The 22,328-nt window shown below is 36.2% G+C and overlaps 1 protein-coding gene across 1 annotated transcript in view; it reads left to right on the forward strand.

Annotated features, from left to right (window-relative positions):
• Positions 1 to 22,328, forward strand: part of AQR (aquarius intron-binding spliceosomal factor) — a 47,215-nt gene that overhangs the window by 19,453 nt on the left and 5,434 nt on the right. The window contains exons 18-32 of the mRNA XM_054635079.2: positions 1,217 to 1,384; positions 1,812 to 1,981; positions 5,094 to 5,335; positions 6,836 to 6,979; positions 7,498 to 7,567; positions 8,492 to 8,602; positions 9,745 to 9,854; positions 11,272 to 11,407; positions 13,104 to 13,313; positions 14,133 to 14,270; positions 15,136 to 15,207; positions 16,651 to 16,838; positions 18,444 to 18,615; positions 20,872 to 21,042; positions 21,764 to 21,849. Of these exons, the coding sequence (XP_054491054.1) occupies positions 1,217 to 1,384; positions 1,812 to 1,981; positions 5,094 to 5,335; positions 6,836 to 6,979; positions 7,498 to 7,567; positions 8,492 to 8,602; positions 9,745 to 9,854; positions 11,272 to 11,407; positions 13,104 to 13,313; positions 14,133 to 14,270; positions 15,136 to 15,207; positions 16,651 to 16,838; positions 18,444 to 18,615; positions 20,872 to 21,042; positions 21,764 to 21,849 (2,188 nt within the window). The remainder of the gene's footprint in view (positions 1 to 1,216; positions 1,385 to 1,811; positions 1,982 to 5,093; positions 5,336 to 6,835; positions 6,980 to 7,497; positions 7,568 to 8,491; positions 8,603 to 9,744; positions 9,855 to 11,271; positions 11,408 to 13,103; positions 13,314 to 14,132; positions 14,271 to 15,135; positions 15,208 to 16,650; positions 16,839 to 18,443; positions 18,616 to 20,871; positions 21,043 to 21,763; positions 21,850 to 22,328) is intronic.

Here is a 22,328-nt window from a genome sequence, read left to right on the forward strand (position 1 = left end):
GTAAATGTCACTCCTTTCTCTTTTGTTAGAGAAACCTGATAAATGTGCTGGAGCTGCATAGTGTGATTGCAGGTCACATAGCACAAATGCTAAAGCTGGACTGTGTGATAAATGAGCAGATGCCGCTTTGGGGCTGTAGATTTCTCTTAAAGTAAAAAATCTAGGAGGATGGCAGAGAATTCACTATGATGAAGGTATCTATATAGTGATGCACTTAGCTTTTTAAATACTAAAACAGCCTTTATGATTTGTAAAAAATAATATTTTAACTAAATCAAAACGGAGATGAAGAATTCATAAATCATTGCCTGACTTAACAGGATCTTGATGAAACTGCCTTCTGTTGAACAGTATTTGGTGCTTAATGAGGAATTATTTGTCTCATGAAAAATACAGCATGTTTTCTGAACTTTGAAGGTGTCTTAGATCTCTGAGACTCTGGAGGTGTACTGGAGAGAAAATTTAGTGTTCAGAATTATGTTAGTGAATTGGAGAAGCAGCATTTTACAAGTAGGATGTAGTTCAACAGGGATGATTATTAAGCAAGAACAAGTCACTGTACAAATACATGTTGGGGGAATAACTTAACAGGCAGTACCTCTGCAGAACAGAAGGATCGGAGGTCATCATTGCTCACAAGTGAATGTGATTCCCAACATTGTGTTAGTACTGAGGGAAAAAGACAAAATCTCAAGTTATATTGGAATTCATAAACTGGAATGTAACAGTAAGCAAGTAACTTGGTTAAGCGACCTTTTACTTTATTAAATGGATAACTAAAGTAACTTGGTTTAGGATTTTGTGCCCAGTTCTAGGCACTGCACTTAACTTGTTGTAAAAAATAGAAAAAAAGGAATTGGAGGTTTGTCCAGAGGGAAGCAATGAGAATAAGAGATTAATGCCACACTTCTTAGAGATAATTGAAAATAATTAGGTAAAAATAACGAAGGAAGATTATTGGGAGAAGAATAATCTTGAAATAATGTTTGTTCTTATGAAAAAAGCATTCAACTTCTAGTTTTCATATCTATTATATCATAGTGTCCTATGGTTTTGTATTCTCTGAGTTCAAGGCGTATTTTGAAGCAAAACAAAATATATACAGGTGGGATTTTATAAAAGAAATATGAGTGCATTCTTTTATATACATATGTTAAGGAGTTGATGAGGACAATGCCATTCAATCAAATCTCTGCCCGTTCCTTTTGGGGCTCAGGTCTGCGCAAGCACGACGTCTGCTTCCTGATCACGGTGCGTCCCATGCAGCCCTACGGCACCAAGTTTGACAGGAGACAGCCTTTCGTGGAGCAGACTGGCCTGGTGTATGTCAGAGGCTGTGAAATTCAGGGCATGTTGGATGAGAAGGGGCGTGTCATTGAAGAAGGTATGATATCCCAAAACTTGTTCAAGAGATTTATCTTTCTGTCTCTGTTTTTTTTTTTATATTTAACAGGCTAATTGATAATTTTTCTCTCTTTTAAAGAAGGCTCATTGAATTAGTTACATACATGGAAAAAAACAAACCAATTCCATAAGCAGCCTGAGAAAGGTCAGCTAGTTTCCTCTGGTAAAATCTGATGTAGCTACATTAATTAAATAAATCCAGTATTGAGTTAAGGAGTAAAAGAGATTCTATTCAAAAACTGTTGGAATAATGCAGTGAAAATGTGTCCATTGCTACGCAGAAATTAGTTTCATCATACAAATTTGTCTGAATTTCATTTGAGGAACAATTATGGATCACTTATTTGAATGATAGTTTGCTTTTACCACTGAGTCAAATTCTAATTTTGCTGTTTCATTATGGGCAGGACCTGAACCGAAACCAAGACTTAAAGGTGATTGCAGAACATACAGAGTATTTCTGGACCCCAACCAGTATCAGCAGGACATGACCAACACAATCCAAAATGGAGCAGAAGATGTCTATGAGACATTTAATATAATAATGAGAAGAAAACCAAAAGAAAACAATTTCAAGGTAAGATACTTGCCTCTTAGCTCTTTGGTCAGAGGGATGGAGCACCTCTCCTGCGGGGAAAGCCTGAGAGAGCTGGAGTTGTTTAGTCTGGAGAAGTGAAGGTTTCAGGGAGATCTGACTGCACCCTTTCAGTAAGGGAGCTTATAAGAAAGATGAGGACTAACTTTCTAATAGTGGTAGTACAAGGGGATTGTTTATAAACTAAAAGATGGTAGATGCAGACCAGATAAAAGAAAACTATTTCGTGATGAGGGTCATGAAAGGCTGAAACAGGTTGCCCAGAGGTGGTAGATGCCCCATCCCTGGAATTTTCAAGGTTAGGTTGGACAGGGCTCTGAGAAACTTGATCTGCTTGAAGATGGCCCTGCTCATTGCAGGGGAGGTGGACTAGATGAGCCTTTAAGGTTCCTTTCAGCCAAAACAATTACATGATTCAGCCTCCACAGTGCTGAGCAGAAAGGAAGGAGCCACTTCCCTTCACCTGCTGGGCAAATTTGTACTGTAGCACAAGGTGCTGTAGGCCACCTTCAGTGTGAGGGTGCATAATTTTATACACCTAAAAATATTTCTTACTCAGTTTCTTTGCTTTTTAGACCTCTGAATCATTAATGTTCCTTGAGTTTTCCATTTTGAAAATGCAGCATGAATGAAAAACTACATTTCTTTTGGTGCCTTAAAATCATGCACTGCATAATTGAAGTGATTTTCATTTTGAGGGATTATGTAGCAAGTTCTGTGTAAATGGATTAACAAGTAGGCAGGAAGACTTGGACCTTTTTTTCTTTCTATATCTAGAAAGGTAGCTCTGGTGTGAAGCAGCAGCTTGCAGCCTGCATAGACCATTGTGGTGCCATCATTTGTGCTGTGTTCTTTCAGCTAATTTACAGGCAAATCCCAATGCAAGCCATTTTATGCTGGCATTTATGAAAGTCTCATACCTTCATTTTTCTAGGCAATCTAAGGTATTTCCACATTTATCACATTGCTGCCAGTTTAGGTGCGTGCATTCCATGTCATTTGCAAACCTTCCTAACTTCAGAAAAGAAAACAAGATGATGCTGTGATTAGTGTAGACAATGTATGCAGCAGATGGAAGGCAGCTTGAAGTTTAAAGCTGAGCTTGTAGGAGAGAAGACAAGAGAACTCTTGTGCAGTCTTTGTAAATTAAGCAGATGAGACAGCAGAGAAAGTGCAAATACAGTGTGTTTGCTGGAGGTGACACCACTGTGTCACTACAATTGGTCAGAGTGTTAGTTCTTACAGGAATGAATGTTACTATTTTTACATGCATATAAATTACTTTTTAAAAAGCTGAAGCAAAGTTTTTGTGATGTAGAAGCACCACATTTGCTGTTAGGAACATATTTCTTGCTTCCTCTTAGAAACCAATCACTGGGTTTAGAAATACTACCTGAAAATGTGACATTTTCTGATTTCTTTGTGCTTTTCTTAGCACAAACATATTTTGCTGTGCTTAATATACGTTTGAGCCAGAAGTACTTGTTCTATATTTGCAACAAAAATATAAAAAATCTTATTTAATATGGGACTTGTCCATCCATATATCTTTGAAGTAATTCAGGCTTCAGAAGTGCTAAGATGCCTTCAACTTCATAGCTTTGCAGGTCTGTCACAGAATCCACAGCATGATTGTGACTGGAAGAACCATATTCAGAGAATGGTTAAGGTTAGAGGGACCTTAGGAGATGATTTAGTCCAAGACCTGTTTAAAGCAGAGTCAGCTAGAGCAATTGGCTCAAGATCTTGTCACTATGTAGTTGGAATTGGATATGTCTAGTGATGGAAACTACCTAGCCAGTCTAGACAACCTTTTCAATCTTGCATTACCTCCACAGTAAAAATATTTTGGTGTTTTTAGGTGGAATTTCCCATATCTCAGTTCGTGCCCATTGCCCCTTGTCCTTTCACAGGGCACTACTAAGTGGACTCTCATTCCATTGACCTTACTTCATCCCATTGCATTTTTTTTATACAAATCACTCAAATTCTCCAATGCTCCTTGAGTTTTGTATTCTTGAGGCTGAACAATCCCAACTCTCTCAGCTTCTCATACAACAGTTTCTCCAATCCCTTAATCATCTTAGTAGATCTTTGCTAGACCCATTCCAGTATGTCTGTATCTCTTGTCCTGAGGAGCCCAGCACTGGACAGAGCCCTCCAGACGTGGTCTCACCAACGCTGAGTAGTGGGAAAGAACCAGGACCTTAATAGAGGTTGACTAAGCAGGGATAGTGATCACATTACTTGACTCTTTGAATGATACAACACAAGCAGGAAAAGAAAAACCTACCCTTTGGAGATGGATATATAAACGTAGACTATCTGAATAAAATTCTATACTTTGATTTGACTGACTGTTCTTTTACAAGTTTGGCATTTGGAGGTTCTGTATTTTATTCTGGTGTGGACGGCTGAGGCACCATGTTTGCCATTCATTTGTGTCCATGTTTGGTGGCAAAGAAAGTCAGAGGATCTGGAAATCAGTGCAGATACATGGTGACCAAATGCCAAGTTTCAAGTGAGATAGTTCTTCAAGACTTGCCACTAAAGTAGCCCTTTAACAGGAAGGCTAAAATTCAGCTACCTCTTAGTTAAAAAGCACACCTTCTGTGCAAGTCTAGGGTCTGGAGCATTGGTATTTTCACAAGAGGGGAAAGGAGAGAAAACTTGCATAACCACAGATGATTCGATAAATTAATTTGTGGGTGAAAAGCAAATGCTTGAAGGGAGGCTTAAGCTGACTGCAAGGGTGAAGTTTATAGGCATGTAAGAGGAAACCTTAAACTGCATGAGGATCTTCTATGTGTTTTTCTCTTGCAGTGAATGTTCTGGGATGAAAGCTTTACTGATGATTATGGTCATCTTTACTAGCTCTTATTTTATTCTTAGTTTAAAAATTCTGTGCTTTGATACTGGTGTTTTGTTGCATATGTACACTGTCCATATATTGACTCAATCTAACCAAACACTGTCAATTAAAGAGTTATATTCTATAATCTTAAAACAGATTTGATTGATCTTCAGTATGATTTTTACTTGGTAAAAAGTCAGTCTCTTCAATCCTGTTTTTTCTGGCTTTTCTTATTTACAGGCTCTTCTGGAGACTATCAGGAACCTGATGAACACAGATTGTGTGGTCCCTGACTGGCTGCATGACATCATTCTTGGATATGGAGACCCAAGTAGTGCACACTATTCAAAAATGCCCAATCAGATTGCAACTCTGGATTTTAATGACACTTTCCTGTCCATTGATCATTTAAAAGCTAGCTTTCCTGGGTACAATGTTAAAGTCACTGTTGACAATCCAGATCTGCATGTACCCCCCTTCAGGTGATCTCAATATTTCAAGTACTTCTTGATATTCTTGCTGAAACGTGTTTTCAGGTGGAGTTATGTTCAGGGGTTGAAAGGAGATGCTCTTTCTTTTAAAAAAAGATAGAAATATGTTTAGATTATATTTAGATATGTAAGATTTAGATAGTTACATGATAGAGTTAACTGTATGACAGCAAGACCCAGGACCAGCTTGTGTTCTCTTCTGTATAAAAATGCATCAGAGCATTGCTTGTTGATCAGCCTATATGCAAAAAACAAAGTATGAGATAGAATCAAGACACATAATACTCTCTTCTGTATTATCGTATCTAGCCTCCTCAAGATCAGGCTAGAGAATTTTAATTCCATAGTTTCCTTACATGTCTCATTACAACAAGCTAAGACCAGCAATTTCAACACCAGTTAAAATTTGAGCTTTTGGAAACACTGTTCAATCAACATAAAGGATTAAGTCTGAAATCCCCATAATGCTTATTTTTAGAAATTATTTCTGAAATAGGATGCCATTGGCAGCTAAATAAGATTTACTCGTTTAGTTTTAGTGGTGCTGTTGTCCAGCATTTTCAGACTTGACAATTCTATCCCTCCTGGTGCACTTCCTTGAATTTTGGCAACTGAATTTCACAGTGCATAGTATTGGAGAACAGTTCATTCAGCTGAAGAGACTACATCTTTTCCTTGTGAAGGAATAAATCTGTGGAGGGAAAAGACACCTTTCCCCTGCACCAGTCAGCTTTTATCATGGCTAAACTGAATCTTGAAAAGCAGAGAGATAATCTCCTGAGCTTTTTTTGGAAATACTACATGGAGAATTTGTGTGAAGAAGGCACTAACACTATATAATGATATAAAAATCATCTACAGATATCAGGAAAAGATCTCACACTCAGTTTTCCTCAATGACCTGTTGTTCAGTTTCAGTTCCTATGTTAAGAGAGATACTGCTCTTTATGAAGAGCTGTTGCTCTTCCTACTGCTACATTTGTCCTCTAAGAGATTATTACTGTTATAGATATCTGCATTTTGGATGGGCATTGGGATTTCTTCACCTGTGATTTGTTTCTGAATTAGAGAAGCTTGCTGATATATATAGAAGGCTATAAGAAATTGAAATTGGAGGATAAAAACCTTCATCTGTTGGAATAGTTTGGAACACCGACACAGCTTATGTTCTATGATAACTTTTCTCCTCTCCCTTCCATTTTCACTTATGAACTTCTTGTCTTCAGTGTTCTTCCAGCTGGCTCTCAGCACTGCTCCTGGCTTTTCCAGTTGTGAAAAGAGTGCTTTTGACACACTCTTTGTTTAATCAGCTTCATCAATTCATTTGGCATTTCTCTTCTTTACTCTCCTTAAAACTTTGTCATTTGCAGCTCTTGTTTCCCTGTTGTATGAAAGTTTGTCTTAATGGTGAGAAAAAGTCTTTATCACCTTCTGAGACACTCCATGTTATAGTGAACATGTTGAACTTTAACCTTAAATTATGTGTTGCAGAATAACTTTCCCAATGAAGGAAGGTAAAGGAACGAAAAGAAAAGAGGATGGAAGTGAAGAAAACCCTGAAGAAGCTAAAACACTGATTGTAGAGCCTCATGTTATCCCAAACAGGGGACCATATCCATATAATCAACCAAAACGGTAAGAAATGGATGGGAACTTACTTTCAAATGACAACACATGCATAGCAGTTCATTTTCAGAAATGAGACTGGTGTATTTTATATTTGAATCAAAATTGTCCCCCATCTGTGAAACAGTTATTCTATTGTCCCCATCTGTGAAAAGAGTCCCTTGAAGAACACTGAGAAATACTGTCTTCTAGTGATTTTTGTCTCAGGAATTTGAATATTAGGAAAGTAATACCTAAATAATTTTACAACATTCTCTGCAAATAATGACTAAAGACAAACAGGCTTTTAGATGGAAAGAGTTGTCACATGGACAACATGATTTACTGTCTTGCTCAGAAATTTCAAGAGTGTTGTATCTAAAAAAAGATAGTTGTAATGCTGATTTAATTTGTGCAAAATTTTGCAAATGTCTAGTTCAGGAAAGATATAAACAATTAATTGAAATAAAACTTGTTAAAATGATTGCTTTTATCAAAATTGTTGGCAAAATCTATCAATTATCTGATATCATTCTGCTTTGTTACAGCAATACTATTCAATTTACCCATACTCAGATTGAAGCCATCCGTGCAGGAATGCAGCCTGGACTAACAATGGTGAGGATGTTTTTAAGGATTCTATACTCTTATTTTATTAATTTTGGCCTTAGGTACTTTCAGTGAAATCCTAGTAATGCCCTTTTCTGTAGCCTTGCTGAGGTAATTTCTATTAATAGTTTAAGGATATGAAAAATTAACTTTCAGAGGCTCAACATGCTCCAATCCTCACAAAATCATAGAGCAACACATCTCTATATCCTGTGTTTCAGTGGCTGAATGCTTTCCACAGCAAGTGAATTTACTTTTGAAGTGGTTGGAGAGTCTTTAAATAAAGCAGGAATGATTTCATAAGAATTTGTAATTTTATGTGTAGATGCTTATGAAAACTGCTATTCTGTGCTTCTTAATCATGCAAAAATTATTTTGAGATGCTTTCTTTATAATACTTGGATACCTTTAAAATGGAGTGTTTGTAGAATTGAGCTTATGAAAACATTAATTGTTATTATATGTCTATATCATCAGTTGTAGATTTCTGAGTAAATAGAAGGAATGAACTCTCTCTTTTTTAAAATTTTTCCTGTTCTTTATGTCTGTTTCACCTTATTGTTTTTCAATTGTGTGTCTTGATTCTCTTTTCACTGTTTCCCCCCTGTTAAGCCTGTTCTGAGGCTAAACTGCCTTTTTTCTCTGAGAACATCTGTTTTCTTATTAGTACTTCCTATTAGTGCTGGATTACCATATTCCTTTTAGTCAGGAATCTGCCAAAATAGTCTAAAGGAATCTTTTATAGTATATTGTATTTGGTCTGAAAATTCACCAGAGCCAGGAAGCAATGTGTAATGTCAGTGTCTTGTGAAATTGTTCTGGGTTTTTTCTTCCCCAGCCAACTCTGTTTTTCTTTATGTTGAATTACTCTGATAAATTGTGTATTGATTTTTGTTTGTTTTAATTTTTGTGTGTGTGTGTGTTTGATTTTAGGTAGTGGGTCCACCTGGTACTGGAAAAACTGATGTAGCAGTCCAGATAATATCCAACCTTTATCATAATTTCCCAGAACAACGAACTCTAATAGTTACCCACTCTAATCAGGTAAAGTGTCAGTCATGTGTGGAATTTTCTTGTAATTGCAATGTAGAAGAGCAGTAGGTATTGAGATCAGTAGTTTGGGAATTGCATTTGTCTCCTAACAATGGAAACTTGAGTCAGCTTACATGCAGTTTTGCCAGTTTGATAATGAGAAATTAAATTTTTGAATTTCAGGTGTGTAGTTCTAAACTATTTATCTGAAGTTTTCAATATGTTTAATTGGTTGGAGGTCAAAAACAAGAAAGTATTTTTGAAAAAGTATCATTTTGGTGAGGAGTTACAGCGTGGAATAATACAGGCCAGTCTGCAATGGGTGGCAGGAGAGTGACAGTTGGGAGAAAGGGTTGAGAACATTGTGAACATGTCTGTTGAGGAGAAAAAGAAGGAAATACTTTGAGGCAGATAGAAGACTTCTTACTAGACAAGACTTTAATGAGGACATTAACTTGAAATTGTACCCTGGGAAATTAACTGTATCTCAGCAGGGTACATTACCCATGCTTTGATGCTGCACTTTGAGATGTTTACATCATTTGCAACTGCAAGTGGAGCTTGTTTGTGTTTATTCTTATTTTCAAAACTTGATGATCCAGTGCTTACAAGCTTGCTCCTTTGAAATAAACGATTTAGTTGATAGTAAGCCACTAGAGAACTGAAGAGTTTAAGGTAGAAGACACCTAGAAGTTTAGTTGAGCAAAATTCAGTTATCCAAAATGGGATAGAGTCCCAGTACCTGACAGCCAGTACCAGATCATACTTCTCTCATATACAGTAAAAGTTAAATCGTTTAATGTCATCATACAAAAATTGGTGTTTGTGAGACAGTTTTGTAAATTGATAGCTTTATCAACTAAGTTAACTATGTGATTACAATTTCAAAATTTAATTCTAAATCAAATATGATTGTTGTATAAAGTATGCAAATAAAAGGGTGTTAGTAAGCTAATTTCCTTGTTGTCAAGATTAGGAGTTTCAGTATTAACTTTGTTTTGTTAAAAGAAATCATTTTTGTTTGTTTCAGCTTCCATTTATACTAAAATAGGAAGAATCTCTTATTTTACTTACAAGTAATTCCTCCATTTTCCCCTGCAAGAGCCTCTGAACTTCTAAAAACTACTTTTTCTCCTGTTCTTGTCAATCTTTAGGCTTTGAACCAGCTGTTCGAAAAAATCATGGCTTTAGACATTGATGAGCGTCACCTTCTGCGTCTGGGTCACGGAGAAGAGGAATTAGAGACAGAGAAAGATTTCAGCAGGTGAGGAAGGAGATGCTAATGATAAACTCCCTTGTATAAACATGGCAGCAAGATGTCTCTGTTGAACCCACTCTGCCTCCCAGGCGAAGGAGCTGTGGTGGACAAGTTTTACCCTTCTCATGTTATTCAATCCCAGTAACACAGATTGCACTATTTTTCAGTACCAGGTTTATTAATTTTGGTTCTTACTCTGTACAGAAGCTGTGCTTCCTTGAGCATCTAGAGACAGTCAGTTGCTTTTTCACAAAATCAACTGCTTGAATAATAGATAATTATATATTTTTTTGACCCTCATACCTTTCGTACAATTAATCTGTGAGAGAAATTAGAATAATAAGGTGGATTCTTAGAGCTACAGGTTTTTTTGTTCAAATATGGTATCACTTCTACTGTTATGGTGATTTTTGCATTAATAAACAGGAAATTAAACTTTCTGCTTTGAATTCTTCCTGAACTTTGCTTAACATCAAAGTTGCTTATTTCATTGATAACACATTTTGAAGTATACATATGTAAGGAAAGCTATGAACTCTGTGTCAGCACAAAGACTTAAGAACCTGTTCTTCTAAATATTTGTATGTTTGTCATGCATTAGTCCAATTGACGTCAGTAGGATTACACACATTCATGAATGTAAGCGGGGTATAACGGTCATGCACTGGAAATATCTGAACTGTCCAGTACTGGATTATCATAGCAATACTTGGACTTCAAAAGCTGTAGTAAAAATTATATATAGTCACTAGAAGCTACCCACATATACATAGTTCAGTATTTAGCAAAATAAATGCCTTGTGATTTTTTTCCTTTAAATTGAATGCTTTGACGTAGTCAAATTATTCCAGAAATTTGATAGCCAAAGACTTACTGAATGATGCCATAGCAGGTATTTATTTAGTACTATCCATAGTTTAGTGTATTCCTTGAACTGTAGCATTCATTGTTAAAAGGAATTTTCTTTCCGACACTATGTTGTCTGTTTTCACACTTTCTCAAGGTAACTCCAGACCTGTGGGATATTTGTGCAAGCACTATGGGTTCTGGTAGTTCAAGAGGGAGGGGTAAAGGTTGAGGAATATATTTGAAAGTGGGCTGCACTACTCTGAGAACTTTATTTCTCATTAGCTTGGCTTTGTGAATTGTTAAGGTTCAACTGATAAAAATAGTCAGCATGTAACAAATTCTTAGGCTTTGAAACAGGATTGTAGTTGTGACAGTGTTTTGTTTTGTTCAACTGATAAAAATAGTCAGCATGTAACAAATTCTTAGGCTTTGGAACAGGATTGTAGTTGTGACAGTGTTTTGGCAGGGTGCTGGGGTTTTTTGTGATCTCTCATTGTGATATTGAGATACTATTTTGAGTTTAATAAAAATTATTATTATATATTACATATGTTATATATCATCTGTTTTGAAGGTATGGAAGAGTCAATTATGTGCTGGCTCGAAGACTTGAACTTCTGCGAGAAGTTGGGCGATTACAAGAGAGTCTTGGAGTCCCAGGAGATGTATCTTACACTTGTGAAACAGCTGGCCACTTTTTCTTATACCAAGTAAGGACTGAAATACTTTTGCAGAGACTGTATGACCTAAATATGTTACGAAACACTTTGTAAAACTTGCAATGAATTTTTCAGACTTGAGAGTAAAAGCAAAAAGCATTTTCCTTGGTGATTCACAATACAGTAACAGCTAAAGTTAAAATTGCAGTATGACTTGCTTGTGTTGCTATTGTTTTAAATCCTGCCTGCTGACTCACCAAGTCATTGCTGCCCTTCATGGATGCTGGCAAAGATTCTAACCTGAAGCTTCTCCTTCAGATAGGAGAATCTGTGGGCTGCTTTATATTTTGGACAAGCATTAGAGCAGCTACGTGATGGTCCTGATAGGAGGCTTTTATAGTATTAAATGCCAGTGTGAAATTAAATGTACAGTGATAAAATGGTATGTTGCATGTCCCTCATTTCTCCTCCATGTATTTTTCAGTGATGTGGTCTACATTTGTAATTAGTGTTGCATAAGGAGGTTTACAGAGTGGAACTTTGGACTGAATGCACTTACTTGTGTATGTTTTTACAGAAGTTACTCTGGTCTAGTTTTAGCGTGAACCTTAACATTAAATGGACATTAGATGTTGAAGGGTGCAAGGAACACTGCTAGAGGTCATCTTCTGGTTCAGTTTCCTCCTAAATGAATCCCACTTGGTATTTAAATCAAAGTAGTGTAAGTAGAGATAATAAAGAAGTTTACTTCTGTACTGGGTTTATGTGGCAAGGTTTTGGTAGCAGGTGGCTGTAGGAATGACCTCGGAGTAGAGGCCAGGGGCTGCCCTGTGCAGGACCCAGGCAGCTCCAGCAGACCCACTGCTGACTAAAGCTGAATCCATAGTGAAACTGGTGGTGCCTCTTTGAAAACCTCTTTGAGAAGAGGCCAAAAACCAGCAGCAGCTGAGGGCAGAGAGGAAAATTTGAGAAACAACCCCATATACCCAGGACAGAAGAAGATGAGGGGGCAGGAGGTGCTCCAGGCATCAGAGCACAGGTTCCCCATAGCTTGTGGAGACAGCCATGGTAAAGCAGGTTTTCCACCTGCAGCCAGTGGAGAGGCTGTGGCAGAGCAGATACTGACACTGCAGCCCATGGAGTTCCCCATGCTGAGCAGGTGGGTATATCCTGAAGGAAGGGGCAGCCTGTCAAAATCCCATGCTGGAGCAGGGAAGAAGTGTGAGTAGGAAGGGGTGGCAGAGATGTGGTGTTGTGAACTTGAATGACAGCACCATTATTTCTGTACTGGTCAGGGTAGGGAAGAGGTAAAAAAGTTGACAATGAAATTAACCCTGGGAACAAAGAGGGAGTGGAGAAGAAAGATGGTTTTAGTTTTGTCTTTGTTGCTCACCATCTTACTCTGTTTTTAATTTTCAATAAATGAAATTAATTTTCCCTGTTTTGTTTCCCTGTTTTTCCTACTTGCTAAGCAATCTCCCTGTCTTTATCTCAACCCATAAACTTTTCTATCCTAATTTCTCCCACTGTCCTGTTGAAGAGAGGGAGTGGGAGAAACTGGGTTGGGAGTCTGGTAGCCAACCACGGTTGAGCCAAGCGCAACCCACCACAACTTCAAAAATTTCTTTCTGACACAAGGTGAAATGCTAGACTTACCTTACTTCTGTGATGATTTTTTTAATGGTATGCTGCAAGCCTGTATATTGCCAAATACCTTATGATATAAACCTACCTTGCTTTGTTGTAGGTAATGTCTCGCTGGGAGGAGTATATCAGTAAAGTGAAGGTTAAAGGTGGAAAATCGCCAGATGTTGCAGAAGTCTCCAGTTGCTTTCCTTTTCACCAGTATTTTGCAAATGCTCCTCAACCAGTTTTCAAAGGCAAATCATATGAAGAAGATATGGAAATTGCTGAAGGGTGTTTTAGACATATTAAGAAAATATTCACTCAGCTTGAGGTAAGACATGTAACTGTTAAAGGCAAGTGAATCTGGCTAATCTTGTAGAAAAATTACACGACTCGAAAATTCTCATTTTCTCTACATCCAAAAGAAATATACATGTCTAGGCAGCTTCATTACTTGGCAAGGTGAGAATTTCCACCTTTGAGTAATATAGGTATGTTACACAGTAGGAGCAAGGGTCTGGTCTCTTTTAGTTGGATCATGGGAAGCAGCCATTCTGCGTCCGTTTTCACAAATGAGGTTACAAGGATTGGTACACCTTATCACTACTGCTGTGATTCTCACAGGGTCTTTGTATTTACAGTGAGTTGCCTTTAATCAGATAACCTAAAAGTAACAGATTATCTTCTGGTTTTGCCAGAATTGCTTAAGAGGCTATTAAATATTAGGATAAAGGTGATTTGTGATCATTTGATTTTATTAACTGTAATGGTCTTTCTACTACTGAATTTGAGGTTATGATGCAGTATATCACAATGCAGTAAAGTAGGAAACAAGAAGATACAGTAAAAGAAAATTTTGTGGGATTCTGAGAGGGTTCTTCATAATTATTTGAATATTTGTCTGTAAATTTATACATACCTACAGGTTGGAAGAATTCTTTCATAGGTTTTTACAAGATTGTTTTTCAAAATACACTAAACCTGGAAACGACAACAAATTATTCAGATGGGATTGTTAACAGTACATAGCCTCAGAGCTTTCTTGTTTAATTATATCAAGAAGGTAGCCACAGAGTTTGAGTGGATTTACTCTCTAAGTGATATTTTTTTCATATTCTGACTTTCAAGACTTTTCTTTTGTCCTCCATAGGAATTCAGAGCATTTGAACTTCTCCGCAGTGGCCTGGATAGATCAAAATACCTGTTGGTGAAAGAAGCAAAAATCATTGCAATGACTTGTACTCATGCTGCTCTGAAACGACGGGACCTGGTTGAATTAGGTTTCAAAGTAATGATTTTATTAGTGTTACTGTACTGCTTGATTTTGGTGCTGGTTCTCCCCTATTCCCCACCCCGTACGAATCTTTTTATCTGCCCCAAATCTAGGCCACCAAGATTATTTAGAGTTGCATTTTTTTACCTGTATGTTTCAATTTTTTAATTTTACTGAAGAAAAATATAACTTCTGTAAATAAAAGATTAAATCACTTTTAACTTACTGTATATACTAAAATTGTAAATAGTGCTTTTTTTAAAAGAGTCAGTTTTGCCATATTACATGATAAACCGCAGTGATAGGGTTAATAAAATAGAGGTAGAACTGGCCTCTATGGCCAGTAAACATGGCCTTTACAGCTTTGTTTACCTAAAAAGTTAACAATTTGAGGAAAAATAACTATGATGCAATGCTTTTTTTCATTCTGAAGTGGTAACTATAACTGTTAATTTAGTGCAGTCTTTGTTTCTAACAAAAGCCAGCCACCAGTAATTCTTTCAGTGTAATTTTTCACTGATCATGTACTGTATTGGATCACAAAATAGCTTCTCTTCAGTTTCTGTGCAGAGATACCAAATTATTTTGCTCTGCTGAAGAAAACTTTTCTCTTGTGGTTATGGCATATAGGAAGCATGTAATGTAATTCAGTCTTGGATTCCTTCTAGGTATAAACCCTGACTGGTACAGAGAGATCTCCCATTGGTGTAGTAGGACTTCACCTATTTGGTGATATTTTGCCTATAAGGTGAAATCCTGCTGTAACCATCCCACCTGGCAAAATCTGAAGGAGTAATAGATGCTTTCTTTTGGTAGGCTGAATAAATACCTTTATTTGTGTTACTGTGTTTATGGACATCTCTTTACTTTTTTTTCTCAGTATGACAACATCTTAATGGAAGAGTCTGCTCAGATTCTGGAGATAGAAACCTTTATACCTCTCCTGTTGCAGGTTAGACTTGATACATAAAAGATCTTAAATAAGACTTTGTGCTCTTGAACACTATTGAATATTAAAATGAAAAATATGTGCAGGAAGTAACCCAGAACTGATATTTGCTAGTAAGACCTTTCACATTGATTTGACTGATTTGATTTTTAATTATGAAATTATTTAATGCAATGAAGTAACCATCTTACATTTTCTTTCAAACTTTTAAATGAGCGTTGATTAACCAGCTGCATCTGGCAGTTGAGGGAAAGTAGGTATATGTGAGCAATGCAGAAACTGAAGAGTTTATATAATTAGAGTAATTAGAGTAGGCGATTTCACCATAGAGGCATATTCTGAGGGATATTCTATGAGTTTATTTATGTGAGACATCCAAATAGTCTTTGAAAATTGAGTGGGTTTTAATTTTAACAAAACCTAAGGATCTAGCCTTCCAGAGTAGCAGAACTTGATTTTTTTTACTTGCAATTCAGTGAGAAATTTTTAAAAACAGAATTCTGGGGGAGGCCTCTTTGTCCAAGATTTAAATGGCTGATACATACAGAAAACTATATAGAATGCTTCATCATCTGCAAAAAAGAAACTTCCAGGAGTGAGTAAAAAAAAAGACAGTAAGCTTTGGGTTTTTGTGGGTTTTTTATTCTTGCTAATAAAAATTATTTCCATCCTTTTACTTTCTTTCTAAGGCATTTTCAGGCTTGAGGAGTTGGACAGTCCAGAGTTCAGTTTTCTTTCCTTGCTGTCTGATCAGAAACTGCTTCAGAGCTCTTCCACTTCAAGTGGAAGAAAAGGAAAAGGAGTTTATGCTCTGTCTCAAATAGTGTTCCCATAAGAAAGGGAATTATCACAGGAGTGTGTAATGAGGATCTGACAGCTGGAAGTCTCCAGGATGCTAATTGTGAAGAGCATTCAGTCCAAGAGCCAAGATGGGAATTAGTTAGGGGCACATCCTGGTCATGGAAGAGGCTATTTGAGAATTACAGAAGTAAGCATGAACTACAGAGACACTTGAAAGGCAGGTTCGGTGTTGCCTCAGACATCTGAACACTAAAAACTGTTTCAGATGCTTTATATTCACTACCTCAGAATCCAAAAATAAAGTTCAGAGGACAGTTCTGGGTTAACTGCTGTTACTGTGAAGTAATCAGGGGTTTTGGCCTTTAAAGCAATATACTAGGATCTTTATTCTGATATTTCTCTACTAATTTTAGTAGAAAAAGGTACTTTATTTGTTTTAATTGTTTTATAAGAAAAGAGACTTTATTTACAATTCTACTCTCTGATTGGATGGAAGCTAGCAGTCTTTAAAAAAACTGAAGTTCAGTGTAACTTAAAAAGAAATGTTGAAGGGCTAAGCCCAAGGCAGACAATCTGACTCTCAATGTGTTTTGAGTGCCTTGATTATATTGTAATGGTTGCAATGGTGTAACTGTTCAATTCTAGAACCCCCAGGATGGATTCAGTCGTTTGAAGCGGTGGATTATGATTGGTGACCATCATCAGTTGCCCCCAGTCATTAAGAACATGGCTTTTCAGAAGTACTCCAACATGGAACAGTCTCTTTTTACACGGTTTGTTCGTGTTGGAGTGCCAACTGTTGATTTGGATGCACAAGGAAGAGCTAGAGCAAGGTAAGACAGGAAATCCTTTGTCTAGCTTGTAAGAAAGTAACAAGTTAAAAGTGAGAAGAGCACACACAGCTAGGGAAGCTGGCTTTTATTGTTAGGACAGGAGTTTACAGAACTGGAATTTAGTTCCATTAATTTCAGCTTAGACTAGGAAGGCAGATTTTACTTCTCTGAAATGCTATCAGATTAATTTCTTCATTGTTATTTTTATATAGTAGTACTCTGCTGTTGCATGAGTACTTTAATGAAAATTATATTTCAAGGTACTTAATCATCTTAAGTGTTCAGGGTTTTTTTACAAATGAAACTTTACGGAAGCTTTCTTTTCTAAACTAATGTTTAGTATATTCAAAGTTAAATAAAAATCTGATTTATTTAACATTGAATATATAATAATGCCCTTAAAGACTGTAAAAGGCTGCTTTTCTGTAGTATTTCAGGAGAGATGCATCCAGAGGTTGGGCACATTCAGGTTGTCTTCATGAGAACAAAAAGCCTTTTTTATAGTAAAGGAGATACTGCAACTCTGTAGTGTAATAGCTTTTTTTTAATCTATGTATTTGTCATTTCATGGTAGTAATTTAAACACCAGATTTATTGACTGTGTAAATTGTATATTTGTGGTGTCATGTTAAGAAGGAAAAATAAAACCAAATAAGAGAAAATTACTTCATATAAAATCTTGCTACTCTAGGTTTAGTTCTAAATCTTTATTTTAGGCATAAAGTGTAGTCAACAATTTAAAGGATAACTTCAATTTTTTCATGTAGGAAATGTTTGGAATCTAGAATATTATTTTCTAGTCTTATGAATGACAGTTCAGTATGATTTTTAAAATGAAGATTTTATTCAAATGTGTTAGTGAATAAAGTTTATTTTACAAAATCTTAGTTAACTTCTTAGTGATAAGAGAGCAAAAGTCTTTCACATTACAACTAATTTCTTGATCAAGAAATTACCTCCTATGCTTTGTCTTTTGTGATCACAGGTAGCTTCCCCATGAGTTATCTGCTTCTTGATCTGGTCTGGATATTGTTAGGCATTTGTGAATGAGGCATTTTGTTAGTATTACTGTCCCTAGAAATATCAGGAATCATTCAAAATTAGGTAGATTTTGTTTGTTTCTATTCATGTCTTTTGTTAATACTAGGAAATACACAAAATAAATAAGGAAATCAATTTCTTTTTACTGTAAAAAGCTTTACCACAGTTAACGCAGAAAATACTATTTTCCTTATTCCTTCTGTTTTGTAAAGAAGGACTAATATTCCTTAAGTTTTGTTATCCATGAAAGTTTTCGCTAGAATTCTCTCAAAATTTGTAGCTTGATCAGGAGGAACAGACTTAAACCCAAGTGTGCCAATTGACATGGCATCTGAAGTTTTCAGTGAGAGAGAACAAAACAGAATCACGACCTAAAAAGAATATTGCTGGATAGATTGTTTGGGTGTGTTCATTTATATATGTACAGGTTGCCTAGCAGAATTACTCTTTTCACTGAAAACCTACAGAAGCCTTGATCTCATATGCATGTGAACTCTCTAGGATGAGTAGAAGAGCCTGCTGTAGCTCACTCTGTGTGCTTTGTGTCTGTGTGGTTTTGGACAGTTTGTGTAACCTCTACAACTGGCGCTACAAGAACCTGGGTAACCTGCCTCACGTGCAGCTGCTGCCAGAGTTCAGAACAGCCAATGCTGGCTTCTTGTATGACTTCCAGCTTATAAATGTAGAAGACTTCAACGGTGTAGGGGAGTCTGAACCCAATCCTTATTTCTATCAGGTAATGGAAATACTACATGTGTTATTTATTAACCTCAAGAGGGTTTGTTAGATCTGCAATGAAGACAGACTATCAAAAACAGTAAACTGACATTCACTTCATGTTCTCTGATATCTGAGTCACGTGTATGATTTTTTCCTCCTTTTAATGAGTTTTGAATGTTGAAAATGAAAACATTGTTCTGGGGCTTTTGCTCAGTGAATTACTTTGTTTTCTCATTGTTATGGGAAGGATGAGACTTGGTGTAATTCATTACAAAATGTAATTTTGACCTAAGGCAAATTAAAGTCCATTGTAATTCAGCTGTACTGCCATGATAGTGGAAAAACAGTAGCACTTCCCCTGAACACAAAGAATGGAAGCTTGCTTGGTTGCTCATACCTGAGTTTGGAGAGTCACTGTGTTATTTGTGCTATAGGTAGGAATGCTAAAATGCCCCTTCATTAAAGAAAAAAACAGTACTGCTAGTAATATACATAAGAGGTATAGAGACATTGAGGGTGAAGTAAATTGCCAAAAAAACCTTAATCTTGGAGTTTCTCAACTAAGTTTTCAAACTTTCAACTAAATTTTGAAATTAAGCCATCATCAACAGTCTCTATCTATTTCTCTTAAATTAGGAAAACACTTGACACTTGTAATGAGATGCTTATATTTTCAGTCCTTTTATTTTTCTTGTTTTAAAAACTGGTGAAACAAACTATGGTGCCTAAAATAGCAAACCTGGGCTTTGGAAAAATTAGAGCTGGAGTGATGTGCAAGTTAAGGAGTTTAATTCAAACATGGAATCAACACCCTATATTTTGCTGAATTTTATGGAAATCAAACAATATACTTTATGATGATAATATTCATGTTCATTTTTTCCTCTGAAGATCACTGAGACTTATGTGAATCTCTGTTTTTAAAAAGGTATGAAATATATTTGTAGGTTTTGCTTGGGTTCTTCTCAATGCTTTTTCAGTACAAATTAGTGTGCTACTAGAGAAGAAAGCAATGGTTAATCATAATCCACTTTATCCCATTGCTAGATTGAGGGCAGAATTGCTTGGAGATACTATTTTGGTTTTGTTTTTGAAACTCTAACATGCAAATAGTAAAATATTGTCCAGTGGAACACAAACAGCTGAAATGAGTGCCTCATAATTGGGAGTGCTAGCACTGCTTTAGACCACTCTTTGGCTAAAGAAGATTAAGAACACTGACATGAGGACACAGAACACACTTCTCATTATATCAGCACTCTCATGTGCACACTCTTCTAATACTTCATACCATTACCTTTTTTTTTGTGATCTTGATAATTGAATGATATTTAGCAGAGTATGTTGGTGGCATTCAAGATGTTTTCATGAGATAACAGTTTATTGTCATGTATAATTCTCTTTGTGAATTTGGGCTTTTCTTTCCAGAGTTAAAGGGGATTAAAATTTGTAGAATAGCTTTACACCCACAGATGTTTGATATGCCTGGCAACTGCATTATTCAAGTAATGCAGAGCCCACTTAGTAAGAAAAAATAAATGAGGCTGGTATGTCCAGCCTATTCAAACATACGCCAAGTGGGGATAAAATTCCTTGTATAAATAGAGGCAGGAGTAAATGTCAGCATTTGAGAAAATTTTTTAACCTGAAAGATAATTTTTGTTGACAGGAAATGGATTTAAATAGCCTATGAATAACATCAGTCTGGAAATAGAACAAAGCTTCCCATAGCCAGAAAAGTAGTACTTTGGGACAGACTCATAAAGTAATGACAGAGAGAGACAGTTACAATATACAAAATAACAGCTGGTAATTTGTAATTGAATAGGATGGCCTGCAGTGGAAATAACTGGATTTGATAATCCAGATGTCTGTCTCCTAATTAATACTTGAAAGGACTTTATTTATACTAGTGCAACTAGTTCTTACTTTCAGTTTACTGGGGAGTGAGTCATTGCAGCTTTTTTGAGTAAATATTACAAAGTTTCAATTCAGTGCCTAACAATAATATCGATGCAGATATTTTTAGCAGCTGTCTGAAAAGGAATGAAAGTGAAGGTATTAAACCTAGTTGTGGTTCTTTCACTCTTTCAAAGTGCCTTGTGTGAAGTGAGCAAGGAATCATCAGATCTAGGGACATTTCTCTCAGCACTAAAATATTTGTCTAAATACCTGACAGTGTTACAGGTGTTATTCTTTGTAACCTTATGCGATGAGTAACCATTTTTTTTGTGTTTTTCTTCATGTCTTTTTCTCTTATTTTAAACTTTAGAATCTTGGTGAGGCGGAGTATGTTGTGGCAGTTTTCATGTATATGTGCCTGCTTGGTTATCCTGCAGACAGAATAAGTATCCTGACAACATATAATGGACAGAAACACCTGATCCGTGATGTCATTAATCAGCGATGTGGAAACAATCCTCTGATTGGAAGGCCAAACAAGGTGACTTTGAAAGTGTATCAGTCATTGCACTAGTTCTGGTTTCTGTGGTTTTAAATTGTCATATTGCAAATCAGGCTAATTTAAGCTATACTTATACAGGTATCTGTGGAAATATTTTCTGTTTAACCACATATTTATGAACCTACATTCCATGTAGTTTTATAGATTAGTGACGTTGATTTTGCCCGTTGATAATTTGACAGAGTGAAATCAGTGAAGGTGAAAAGTCTACAGGCTATGTGGGACAGAATAACGTTTTTTTATCATTTGTTTGTCCTTGATAATAACATCATTCCTCAAAATCACATCATTAGAAAGATCCACCCAGAGTGGAAATTATTTGATAGGATGTATGATCATGAATCTGAAGAAACAAATTAAGAATATAGTTATAAATGTCTGGTGCTAATTCTGCAGCTTAAAACTGTTTTACAAAGCTAATGGCTTTCCATAATCTTTTGGAATTAGCACCTTGCTTCTCTGTCCAAATTTAAACAAAAAGAAGTAAAAGAAACAGGATACAGTCAGACAAAAGCTCCTCCCAACATATTCCAAAAAAATACGGCTTTTTGTTGGAAGCTAGCTAAATCAGTTAAGAATTTTCTCTTCATGTTTACTGCAATCTCAGTCCAAAGTCAATGTTAAAATTTTGGTGTCATGTTTTAATTGAAATGGCAAAGATTAACCTATAGAGTTTTTTCCTTATTTTTTAATTCTCTAGGTAACAACTGTGGACAGGTTTCAAGGCCAGCAGAACGATTATATCCTGCTTTCCCTAGTGCGTACCAAAGCTGTAGGCCACCTTAGGTATGTAAGAATATCTTCCTGTAGTGCCATAGCAGTACTTGTACTCTGTATCAGATACAGAAATGTTTATGGTACATTGTACAAAAAAAATCTATAGAAATGAAGTTCAATGCTATGTATATAATGAAGTTCAGACAGACTTCCTTTTATAACTGCCTGGTACCCTCTTCTCCAGCACTTTATCCTTTGGTAATGGCTCTTACCCTATAATTAGTTTATATTGCTGCAGATAGGCTGACCTTGGTTTCACCCTAGTTGAATGATAAGACTGTAGTATTTGTTGAGCAAATGCCGGCTCAAATTTTCTCATAGATCCTTTCCTGTAATCAAGGTTTTTATTTATTTTGCATTAGAAGTGTTTGATCATTGCATAAGTTGCATTATTGTGTGTAGTTTTAAATGTTTGCACTTTTGGTTTGGGATGTGATGGAGAAACACTTAATCTTAGGTAGATGAGTTATCAAATTCATCTTTACTTG

This window comes from Agelaius phoeniceus, chromosome 6, assembly GCF_051311805.1.
Source record: "Agelaius phoeniceus isolate bAgePho1 chromosome 6, bAgePho1.hap1, whole genome shotgun sequence".
Classification (NCBI taxonomy): Eukaryota; Metazoa; Chordata; class Aves; order Passeriformes; family Icteridae; genus Agelaius; species Agelaius phoeniceus.